Source organism: Neomonachus schauinslandi, chromosome 9 (genome assembly GCF_002201575.2).
Source record: "Neomonachus schauinslandi chromosome 9, ASM220157v2, whole genome shotgun sequence".
NCBI classification, from domain to species: Eukaryota; Metazoa; Chordata; class Mammalia; order Carnivora; family Phocidae; genus Neomonachus; species Neomonachus schauinslandi.
In genome coordinates, this window is record NC_058411.1 from 2,508,506 (window position 1) to 2,520,830 (window position 12,325).

At 46.6% G+C, this 12,325-nt stretch overlaps 1 protein-coding gene across 2 annotated transcripts in view; it reads right to left on the reverse strand.

Annotated features, from left to right (window-relative positions):
• The window catches only part of TRAF3 (TNF receptor associated factor 3), a 51,444-nt gene that overhangs the window by 11,051 nt on the left and 28,068 nt on the right, over positions 1–12,325 (reverse strand). Inside the window, exons 5-8 of one of the 2 annotated variants that reach the window (XM_044918072.1) lie at positions 11,445–11,605; positions 5,207–5,294; positions 2,400–2,474; positions 676–768 (exon numbers count right to left, since the gene is read on the reverse strand). In XM_044918072.1, the coding sequence (XP_044774007.1) occupies positions 676–768; positions 2,400–2,474; positions 5,207–5,294; positions 11,445–11,605 (417 nt within the window). Of the gene's footprint in view, positions 1–675; positions 769–2,399; positions 2,475–5,206; positions 5,295–11,440; positions 11,606–12,325 lie in introns of both variants that reach the window. The other variant, XM_044918071.1, reaches the window with a different exon arrangement.

Genomic DNA, 12,325 nt, shown 5'->3' on the forward strand with positions numbered 1-12,325 from the left:
CAACTGAGGCCTCCTGAAAAGAAGCCCAGATGGAGAACAAGGGCTTTCCGCAAAAACCTTCCAAAAAGGGTCGGGTGGGGAGGTAAACAGTAACCCCGGGGGGGGGGGGGGGGGGAGAGGGGGGGGGACTGTTGCTCAGAAAAGACAAAGAACGGTGAAGCATTTAACCCTCATCACCTTCCAGATTGGGTGTTGGCAGACTTTTTCTGTAAAGAGCCAGAGTGTAAACATTTTGGGCTGTGAGGTCTGTACAGTTTCTGTCTCACTCCTAAACTCTGCAAAAGCAGCCATGGACAACAGGGAGATGAATGAGCATGGCTGCATTCCAATAAAACTTTATTTACAAAAAGATGAGGCTGATGGGAAGAGAAAGGGAGGTTTAGCAGTCTGAGAACCCCCGTTCTAGGTCAATGCTAAGGTAACCACAATGTGATTAAAAAAAAAAAAAAAGGGCACTGCATGCTTGCTTGGCAATTAACAAACAAAGAACACACACACACAAATGCCTTCATTTAGGAGCTCAAGGTCATGTGAAAAGAAATTTACTTTTTTGACATTCTCTTGATACTGTTTCTTTTATCCAAAACCATTAGTAACTATAAAAAAGATTTTCTTCTTTAAATAATTTGAATAAATGATTAAAAGCCAACAAAAGCGGGAAGCAGTCTGGCGTACCTTTTTCTCTAGAGAGTTACTCCACTCTTTCAGTAAGTTGACATGCTGCACCGCGGAGCTGGCCTCATGGGCCTTAATCTGCTGGTTTGTCCCCTGCGAGAACAGAGATGCAGTGCATTAAGCTGACCTCACTCCATCCCAGAGTGCAGCAAGACTAACACATGACCTAAACCCAGCACTAAACACGAAGAGGGGAGCCCTATTCCTGTACAGCTATTGGGCGGTCTCTAAGCCTTCGAAGGGCCATGCTCAGCAACCCCCCACTCTACCGAGTGCAGGTGGGGAGGCAGGCAAGAAGAGCAGACATCCTGTAATTGTACAGCAATCTCAAGTTCGTCATGCTCGTCGCTCCTCAAGCTTCTTACCAAGAGCCTTCTCATCTGCATTTCGTATTTGTAAGATCAAGAAATTAAATCTTAGACCTCTCATTTTTGTTCTTTTATAACTTTTTTCATTAAAAATACAAATGGGAAATGTTTAGGCACCTGCAGTTACAGCTAGACAGTGCTACAATAATCTAGTGAACGAACAGGTAATCAAAGTGGGATTCTAAATAATTTTCTAGAGTATTAACTTATTAGGGAAATACACTGTATTAGAAAACGTATTGCTCCTCACTGTTCTAAGTATACTTGGAAAGTTACATACAAAACATAAACAATCTACAGAGTACATAAGATGGAGACCATTTTAGAGTCAGTAATAAGCACATGAAATAGCACATCATATATTTAAGGAAATAATTGGTATGAAAATATAATTTGTTTTGATATTAGAGAATTAAGAAGCCACAGAAAGCATTTTAATGATCTCCAAAACATATACTCTGTACATAGAATATTCATATATATATGTTGATAGAAGTATTGCTATATATAAACATATATATATATACATACACAGAATGAATGGTACTACATATGACGTAACAGTGGCGAGCGCTCCGTCTCGTTAAGAGACGGAGACAAAGGGAAGGCTACAGTCATTCTTAGTCCTGGGGTTCTTTACTTTCTAAGAAAATACTGAGATGCCAGTATCTCTGTACTGATTTCATAATAATGTATTGATAATACACAACATTAAATATAAAATACTTTAATTGTAATACATACTGCCCTCTGATTAGTTTTGAGACTGAGATATACGTTTCAATGAAACTCAGTTCAAATTCACTAGCAGTCTCAGACGTGTTAAAAGACCAAAAACCCCCAGACACAGGATTCTCGCAGCACGAGCGTGGTGGCGGAGAAGCCCTCTCCGCACGGCTGTTCTGGGAGGGCGGCACAGATACTGTGAGATGCGTTTATGGACACACGCATGTGGTCCTCACGGCTGTGTACTGATGTGCACAGCGCCCAAACCGTGTCTGGTTTGGTTTCCACTTATGGTCAAGTACCGGCCAAAGTCCCATAACCATCTCTCTAGAAACCCTCCCGACTGTCAGCCCTCTTTGTCCCATGTCCTCGCTGGTTTTAGATGGAGTTGTTCTGCTCACGTCCTGACTCCCTTCTCAGCACAGGGGTCCACCTGAAGTCTCAGAACACCATGGGCACGGAGAGCGAGCGCCCACGTCGGCTGCATGGGGCTTTCACCACCCATGCAGCATGGTGACTCGGTTCCATGACAAAGACTACAGTCCAGAACTTGCATGTTAAGATGCTAAGATAAACTGTCTCTCATGGCAGAATGTCAGTGACTGGGAAGCACAAATGTTGGATACTGACCTGAAAAACGCAGCCATAGCGCTTAAAACTACAGGTGCTGGGGGCATTGACACACTCTGACAAGTGTGCACTCAACTGCAACGGGAAAGAGACGTGAGTTGTGGCACAAGCGTCCGCACGAAAATGTTCAAACACATTAAGGGCACAGAGAGCATCTGGTTCGTATGGTCACGAACGGGGCTTATCAGCTAAGGTGTGTACACCATCCGCTTCCTAGACTTAGACGCAGTAAATATACAGTACCGCCACGTGTACGCACATAGGTACGCCAATATACATAAATACAGTTACTGTAACATTTCTTAAAGCTGCAGTTTCCTGAGAACAAATTGTTCAAAATGTAACATGCCGTCTGCAGTGCCAGAATTTAAAAAAGAAGGAAAAAAACGTAAACTGAAATGAACATTTAAAGACTATAAACAAAAATTGCATGAAACACAAAAAAGAGAAAGCATTCAGGATGTCACCGGGTCACACATCTAATATACAGTACACAAAAATAAATATATTTTTGAAGCAAGCTTACACGATGTACCATTACTCTCAATACTCAAGATAATGAGACGAGTTTTTCCTTCTTCTGAAAAGACTTTTTTTTCCCTCTGAGTGTCCATAAATTCATGTAACTTCTCACAGATCGCTAAGGTCATTCTAACAACATGAATCTTAATACTGTCACCTCTAACTGGTAAAAGAAAATTAAGAGAGATTGGGAGAGGATAGCTCTTCATACAAGGAAAAACCCCTTTGGTTCAGCTCAAATGTTGGCAAATCGTCAAATAAAAACCACTTATGATGCCCCCTCAAGAGAAAAGGGAATTGAAATGTCTACATTTTAAAGACATAGTGCTATTCATTAGGCTAATACAATTTAAGGACAGCTTCTTCTTTTATTGAAGAAATTCTCATCAGGAAACTCTAGGGACAGATCTTCTTTATAGAGAACAATTAGACCCTGAATTAGGAAAGGGGGTGTCTGAGCGCACTGCAGAGCTGGCCCTGGGTTTTTCTGTGTGCACACAGGCTTCCAGAGGCTCCTGGGCCCGTCCTCTGTCACCAGGACAGAGAGTCCTTGAGTCCTTCCCCTTTAGGTCAGTATTTAGGACAGGGAGGAGCGTGGGTCTGTGGCGAGAGCTGCAGAGAAGGGCCAATGTCACGGGGAGCCTATGGGCCAATCTCTGCGGAAGGTCTCTGAGCCGGGGCAGAGTCATGGTGGTTACAGATCTAGCAGCCTAGCACACTTGATGTTCCTCTGAACCAGGCCAGGAAGCTCTGGCCTGCACCTGGAGGAAAGAGCCCAAAAGGTAGATCACAGGTGACTGGCAGAGAGACGAAGCGTGAGACTGTGTGTAGTAACAACAGCTTCAAAGTTTTAAGATCTACTCTTACAGTGCCAGCGCTATAATCGTGAACCTATCCAGCCAACGCTTCTGGTATCAAAGTCAGGGACACAGGGGTCTGATGTCATTTTCAGTGGGGCACTATAAATTCAGGGTCACACTTTCTCTTAAACTGGCTCATTATCATCCTCTCAGAGTCTTTATCATCATTTCTCACAGGAGCTTTGGAATAGAGGCAAGAATAATTTATAGACCAATAGCATTGTTCACCAGAAACCCAAGATAAATGCAGGTTTAAAGATTTTTAAAAGAAAAATAACTTGGAGGCAAATGGAGTTAGCGTCTGTCCCTAATTCAGGTAGCCCTGAGTGAAAACTCTGGAAAGCGTATAAAACCCTGGTAATCACTTCAACATTGCAGACGCTTCATCCATTCGCTTTAGCAGAGGGACTTCTAGTAGTGGAAATCTATATGCATCTCCCTGCCACTCCCAGAGGCACATTCCAGGCCTAGGGACCATGGCCACCCGGCAAGACCCTGCCCTGGCCTAGCAGAGTCACCTTCCTGGGAGGACACACTCTGGGTGAGAGTGGTTCCGGGGGGGTCCTCTCTGTACCCCGTGTTCCTGGCTCCAGGCCCACATAGGTCCTCTTGCTCAGTGGGGATGTGAGAAGACAGTGACCCTCACACCTCCTCAATATCCACTGGTAAAATTCCAGGCAGCTGAAAAAGGCTGAGGTGAGCAGCCTCCTCAGATCAGAGCACCCGGGCCCGAGGGACCTGCCAGGGGACCAGGGGGCACAGGAGGCCCAGATGCTCCCAAAACAGCAACCAAAGGGGCTCCAGATCAGGACCAGATGCCAAAACATTTAAGAATCCTTGGAATTTTTCCAACTGGATATGCCCTGATCAAATTAAGTTAATGTAAAATCTACCTGTCTTAAAAAAAGTGTGCCCAAGGGCAGTGTGAGACACATGACCTCTGGGGGAGGCTACACAGGGCCCTTCTCACTGGCCCCTGAAATGTGGAGGCCACCTCCAGGCCCACTTGCTCCCCAGCACCAACCCTGAACAGCATATGTGGCCAAATGGGTTTGGAGTGTCTATAAAGTCATTTATTTTGAGATAATCTTAAAGTAACTCCTATTTTACAGATTTTAAAAATAGCTTTTTTTAGAACCTAAAAAGTTAATACTTTTGCTTGCACTTTTGTAAAGTAATTCCATTTTCTCAGTTCCTAACAATATTTTGCTCTGAATTTAACCACTCCGTAGCGTTTATTTGCTTGCTTCTGAAATTTCTGATGCCCCCAAATAGCGTGAGGTTCTCTGTTGTCTTTCTACCGTATGCATCACTATCGTGATCTGTGAAACCTTCGATTTCAGCTACTGGGTTAGGATGGAGTCTCTGGCACGCTAGTCTCGAAGATGTCACCAACTCCTCAACAGGCCTGGCCATGCCCCTTACCTCACTCCTCAGAAGGGTCTGGACACTGCACTTATGGGGGCAGGACACCACCACACAGGGACACTCAGTGTCTTCGTGTTTCTGGAGGAAAAAAAGAAAGCATCATCAACTTTGAGACATACAACCCGCCTCCCTTCAGACCCCATTGGTATCTCCAATGTCACCATGAAGACCCAAAGGACACTCTGCTCACTGGCCCGGTTTCCTTGAGTTTTGACACATTTGGAGGAGTCCTCATGCTCAGTTTGAGAGCCAAAAAAAGATAAGGTGTCTCAGGAGATCTACCCAAACCTGACAGGTGAGGGCCATCTGTGGGAGCACAGTGGTGTGGGGGGAGCCGGAGGTGGTGTCCCCACAGCAGCCTCCACCAGACAGCACCCATTTGTGCGGGCGCACACAGGCAGACTTGGCCCTTGCTGCCACTCACACTGCAGCCCAGGGTCCAGACTTCGTTCGCTGGAGAGAAGGGTGGTTTTCTTTTGGCCTCTCAGGTTGGGGTCTGTAAATGATGCTTCTCCGACACCTTCAAACAGCATGAGCCGCTGGGTATTTAAATTACCACCCTGGAATTTTACTAGGTTATCTATAGTGCATGGAAAATATGGACAAATTTTGATTTAGCCCTTCTTTGGATGGTAGGAATTTCAACTCTGCAGAGCCTGGATGACAACTGTTCAACCCATGCCAAGGGCACCTGCTGGGCATCTGTTCAGTAGCAAAGTTACGGCAAGAGCTGCCCACCAGGACATCAAATTGAAAAGCCCTGGAGAGCACCGCCAGACACATGACCAAGGGCCACTCGAGAGAGACTAATGCAGGCAGAATCAGAGCTGTAACTGCAGGCCACACAACACAACCGGTTGGACAGGCTCCTGGAGGCCGCATCACCAAGCAAGAAGGAATCTTGGTGTTGTTTTCCTCGTTACCCTCGATACTGTGATTCTCCTCATCTGGTTTTTCAGATTAGGGCCTCTACAGTTATGCTGGGATGCTGAACGACGGGGGTGGGGGAGAGTGGGAGGCACAGTCGAGAGCCTCAGTCCAACTAGGAAGGCACAGTGTGGACCAAGGGCAGTGGGGGCCCAGGTGAGGCGCCAGGCACTGCACTCTCTTCGGCATGGTTTGAAGTCCGGTGTCTCTCTGAGCGTGCTGGGGTATGGTCTGTAGAGCAGAGATGGCTCTGCTCCTGGGCTTGGGCCTCAGAGGCCTGCAAAGGCCCCAGAGGGCAAGTCCACAACTGCTCAGAGCTCAACAGAAAGCACCTGACTGGACTGAGCCTGACCAGCTGGCCTCCCACAAGAGGCACCACATGGGGCGGGGGTGCGGGGGGCGGGGGGCCCTGGCTTTCTATTCTGCCTGGCTGTGCTCGGATCCCTGAGAGTTCCCAGGTGCCATCAAGTCAAGGCTTTGTCTTTCAGTGGAAAACCCTGGACAAATGGCTAACACCTCCCTGCCTCATCTAGAAGTGGGAGGAGTGTCTGCACTTCCCTCATAGGGGGGCCGTGAGGGCCTGATCAGTCATGGGCCTGGAGGGGTAACATGGTGAACGTTCCACAGATGCCAGGCCTCCTCCCTGCACCTACCCTTGAACCCACCTCCATTCCCCAGGCCCGGCATGCACCAGGTGCTGCAGCCGGCCCGTTGAAGACAGCTCGCATACAGGTAAGCACCGCTGCGGCGAGCAGAGACCAGGAGGGAACACGGGGCAGGGGGCTCTGGGAAGGGAGCTCTGAGGAGGACTGGCAGTGGGTGGGGGCAGTGTTCTAGGAGGGTGGGGCAGGAGATGGTGGGACAAGAGGCTGGGGCCAGACCCATCAGTATCTTCCAACGTCTGTCTCTGCAGATCTGTGCAAACATACCAGAAAATAAATTTCTAGAAGTAGGCTTTGTTGGGTATCAAAGGGTACAGGTATTTTAAATGGATTTTGATAGATATTGTCAAACTGCTCTCCAATACCCTACACAAACGCACTCCCGTCATCACAGGAACATGGGCTTATACCCTTGTCAATTCCATCACTTTTCAATCTCTGACATGACAGGTGGAAAAGGCAGTGAGTGTGATTTGCAATTATTTAATAATGTGTGGGAAGGTATATTTTGATATTTATTAATCATTTATAGTTCCTGTGACTTGCCTTTTTAAGGCTTTTGCCCACAGTAGTGGGCTGAATAGTGACCCCCAAAATTCATGTCTCTCTAGAACCTCAGAATATGACCTTATTTGGAAATCAGATCTTTGCAGATGTAATCAGTGAAGATGAGGCCCTGGTGGATTAGGATTAGGGTGGGCCCTGAATCCAACCATGGGTGCCCTTATGACAGGAGAGGACATGCCCCAGAAAAAGGCGTCTGAGCAGGGAGGCAGACAGCTGCCAGCCAAGGAATGCCACGGACCACAGCCTCTAGGAGCTAGAAGGGGCAGGAAAGGGTCTTTCCTGGAGCCCTCAGAGGGAGCCCAGGCAACACCTTGGGTTTGGATTTCTCGCCTCCAGAACTGTGAGAGACTACACTTCTGTTGTTTTAAGCCACCAGCTTTGTGGTACTTTGTTAGAGCAGCCCCAGGAAAACAACATGCCCACTTAAAAAAACGGATAACCTTTTGATGCATACGAATCCTCTCCATACTAAGAAGTTAGTCCTGTCTACCAAATTAAATGTAACTCTGACAGGCACAGAATAGATGTAACCATACGGTGGACACCCACCAAGGACAAGAACAGAACTGATGACTTCCCGTTTACCTGTGTGTCCTCCACCTTCCCCCAGGGAGGAACCCCTAACCCAAAAATCTGAATTTTGCATTTCTACTTCCTTTGCTTAAAAAAGTTACATTACACATAAATGTGGGCCAGACAAAATACTGTTTTGATTGCTTTTGAATTTTATTAAAATGGAACTCTACCCTGAGTCTTCTGAGACCCGGGTGAGTATGGTGTTTCTCAGGCTAACGCTCGTGTCATGTGTAGCTGGGGGTCCTCAGTCCTAAAATTCTCCTGCCACGTCCGTCACATGCAGTCTGCTGGGTCCACCACAACTGACATGTCCCTGCCCCAGCTGATGGATGTGTGGGGTTGCTCCCAGAGTTCTGCAGCTCGGTTATGCTGGGCCCTGTCTCCTGGTGTGTATGTGTGACAGTTTCTCTCACACAGCTAGGAGAGGGACTGCTAATTAGCCAAGTACAGGAATGTTCAACCTAATAAAACATCGCCAAACTGCCTTCCACAGTGGCTGCACTTATAGGATATATTCCCGTTACAAGATACACATTTTCCCAGAAAAGGAGATCTCTACAATTCTGACTTTCCACAAGTTAACAGAACTGTTTAGAGATCACATTCGACAGTTTCTAGACTAGATGTGACAGAGGGGATTCTCTCCTGGCACTTTAAATTATGCTGATGTATAGATTAAGAAAAAACAACTTGAAAACAGCAATGTAATGTCAATAGCATGGTTTAAACGTAGGAAAGGAACTTTCATACGAGCTGAAACGAGCTCAGTGCTTTATCAGTCTGGATCTCATCAACACCCAGCGTACCTGATGCCCTTCATAAAACACAGGAGACGTGGGGATGTCAGGGTGACCTGGGCTGGAGATGTGCCTCTGAGATGTCTGCTCTTTCTAAAAATAAGCCCACAGCAGGGCAGGATGAGACTAAGCGTGCTCCTAGCTGACAGAAGGAGACCCGGGAGCCCCATCCCAGGCCCGACAGGACAGGAGCCCTCCCAGCATGTAGCTGTCCTGCTGTGGTCCGGGAGGGGGTCACCATGGTGACCTGGGGCAGGCGTACCCCTACCTTGTTACCTTAAAACCAGTCTCTGTTCTGCCTAGTCGGAGTTCAGAGTCAGTTACTTACATACTGTCTAACTGACACACTCTACAATTCTTTCTCGAACGAAGTTAACTCCTGAATTCTATTCTGCAAGTAAAGATAACTGGTTTTTGCAAGAAGCGAAGTATAACTTTGATAGCAACACACCAACATTGTAAGGGCTGCAATACTGCTCACTAACTATAGGTCTCACTGGTCTGAACGGAGTTATTGAAAGAACGATTCAGTCCTGCATCGGACTCCCTGCTCGGCGGGGAGTCTGCTTCTCCCTCTGACCCTCCCCCTCTCATGCTCTCTGTCTCCCATTCTCTCTCAGATAAATAAATAAAAAATCTTAAAAAAAAAAAAAAAAAGAAAGAATGATTCAATTAAGCCAAACACTATTCCTATTTTCTACAGTTCTTAAAAGTCCTTAATAACTGGAAATGTCTACAAAAATCGTACAGGAAAAGGACTTCACAAGAGAAGAAAAGCACAGGCACAGGAAAGTTGTACAAAGGAAGGTAAACATGTAGATTATGAAGTAGAGTACATTTCATTTCATACAGAAAAACAAAAACTTTCCCTAAATTTTGGTCAATAAATGCTCTAGAATATCCACCAGGAACCACCTGGGCCCCCACACCCTGGCTGCAAATCTCTGGTCCTCTCCCATCTTGGTCCCATCAGTCACGGTCCTGCCAAGTCCAGAGGTCATCCCCAGCAGCCCCCAGCTTCTCAGCAATGTCTGCCCCTCCTGCCCACCCCTCCTCCAGCTCTCTCTGCCTCCGGGGCACCATTCTGCTGACCTTTCCATACTGGCCACTCCTTTGCTAGATGACCTCCCCTCTTAGCAGTCTGTAAGCATTCATGTGCCCCAGGCCTCTGTCCCCAAGGCTCCAGGGACCACCTAATTAAGATGTACCAGTAGCCCAGACCACTGCCCTATTCTCCCCTCCAGCCTGCTATGCTCCACCGAGCCCCACCTCAACAGAACACTCGGCTTCATCCAGCTGCTCTAGTTACAGACATCATCCTTAACACATACTCCACATTCAAGCCATGAACCAAAACCACTGCCTCTACCTTCCCGATGTATCCCAGTGCACCTCCCTTCTCCTTCCTGCACAGGCCAACACTGCCTTGCCTCCATGTTGTCCTTTTACCCTACATCTACCTGTCACACCTGCCAGAGTGCTGCACCTGATGGGGAGCTCTGACATCACCCCCTTGCTCAAGGCTGCCCAGTGCCTGCCTGCCCCTTCCCTCTGCCCTGCTACCCATCACCTCTGCACCAGGCATGGGAGCCATGCTGGCCTCTCACAGCTCCTGAAATCCACCTGCCAAGTCAGTTCCATCACAGAGCCTGCGCACCCCTTGCTGTTGCCTTTGCTCGGGGCACTCTTCCCACACTACCTGCCTGACTGTCTTGGAGAGGCCAGCCCTGATCACCCCTTTGCCCATGATGCTAGTGCATCTTTCTTCATAGTACAAATCACTACCACACATTATGTTTGCCTATTAATTACCTCTTCCCACTAGAAGGTGAGTGTCACCACTGAACCCCCAGCTCCCAGCACAGTGCCCAGCACATAGTAGGTACTCAGTGAATATTTGTGCAAGAAATGGACAAATATTTGAGGGCTACTGTACTACTGTTTTTTTGTTTTTGCTTTTTTTTTTTTTTAAGATTTTATTTATTTATTTGACAGAGAGACAGACATGGAGAGAGGGAACACAAGCAGGGGGAGTGGGAGAGGGAGAAGCAGGCTTCCCGCCAAGCAGGGAGCCCGACGCGGGGCTCGATCCCAGGACCCTGGGACCATGACCTGAGCCGAAGGCAGACGCTTAACGACTGAGCCACCCAGGCACCCCTACTACTGATTGTTTTTAAAGTCTGTCCTCCACTCCCAACATTTCTCTTTAATTTACAGATAAGGGATCTGATTTCTAACACATGCACAATACAGAACTGTGCCAAAATAATCAAGGTGTGAAAAATGTGAAATTCTCATCTCTCTCCCAAGACAGACAGCTGCACTTCGATGCTGCAGGATTATTTACCCTGTTGAAGTGATGATTATGTCCCAGAGCTGCTTAAAAGATTAAGCAATCCAATAAGATTTTGAGGACATTCCCTGGGACAAGAGAAAAAATTCTACCTTTTTTTGATAATTAGTCTTCATTTTTTTTTTTTGGCATCCCAAATGACAGTCAATCAAGGCAATGGGAAAATGTTAATTATACAAATCAAAATGGGCAAAACAAATAAAGCTTAACTCTGAATTAAAGCCAGATGAAAACTGCCATTTCCTCCTCTCTTTTCTCTTTATTCCTGTTAGAATAGTGCTTTAAAATGCTATTCTGTGACAAATTACACTTGGATGGAGCTGCGGGGGGGGGGGGGGGCGCGCCCCCGCAGTGTGATCATTGGGACCTGACTTTTGCAGTGGCTGCACGTGGCCTCCCGGTACTTGCAGGCCTTTTCCACGTGGTCACGCAGGTCTCTTCGCAACACTTTTTCTTTGCAGTCAGCACGGATGCACGAAAGCTCTTCAAACTGGCAATCGTTCTTTAAATGCACCTGTAAAACAAACACTTCAAGGTTCTTAATTGGCAAAGAAATTCAACCTGAAATACTGAATTCTAGCCTCCAGAAATGTTTCTGCCTGCTGCTAGACCCGTTTTTCACAGAGAAGAGTGACAAATGTATCGAGAAACAATGAATTTTGTATTCTATTTAGTGATTACCCCAACTATACTGCTTTTGAAGGAGTAAGCCAACTCTTCTTCCTGGGTAAATGAATGGTTAACTGCTAAGGACTTCGTTTTATTCCAGTTCGAGTATCTTTCCAGGATGAAATGAGATGCTGATTAAAAAAAAAAAAAGTTATGTGGAATTTCATGGTTAAAAAAAAAAGAGAGAGAAGGTTTTAACGGGCCTTCCAAAATTAAAAACCAGTTCAGATTTCTTTCCATTCTAAATAGGGTGGGGGTGTTTAAAAACCAGTTGGCAATTCTGCCAATGATGTCATAAAAATAACATTTTGTACCTCAGTGGTTTGGACTGCTATTATGTTTGGCTGTGTTTTGAAAATCAATGTAACCATGGTCTCAGGGTACCACATTGTACTGATCAGGGAGTTATATTTCTTTCTTTTTTTTTTTTAAGATTTATTTATTTGACAGAGAGAGAGTGTGAGAAAGTGTGTGTGAGTCGGGGGAGGGGCAGAGGGAGAGGGAGAAGGAGAACCTCAAGCAAACTCCCTGCTGAGCACGAAGCCAACCGGGGTGGCGGGCGGGT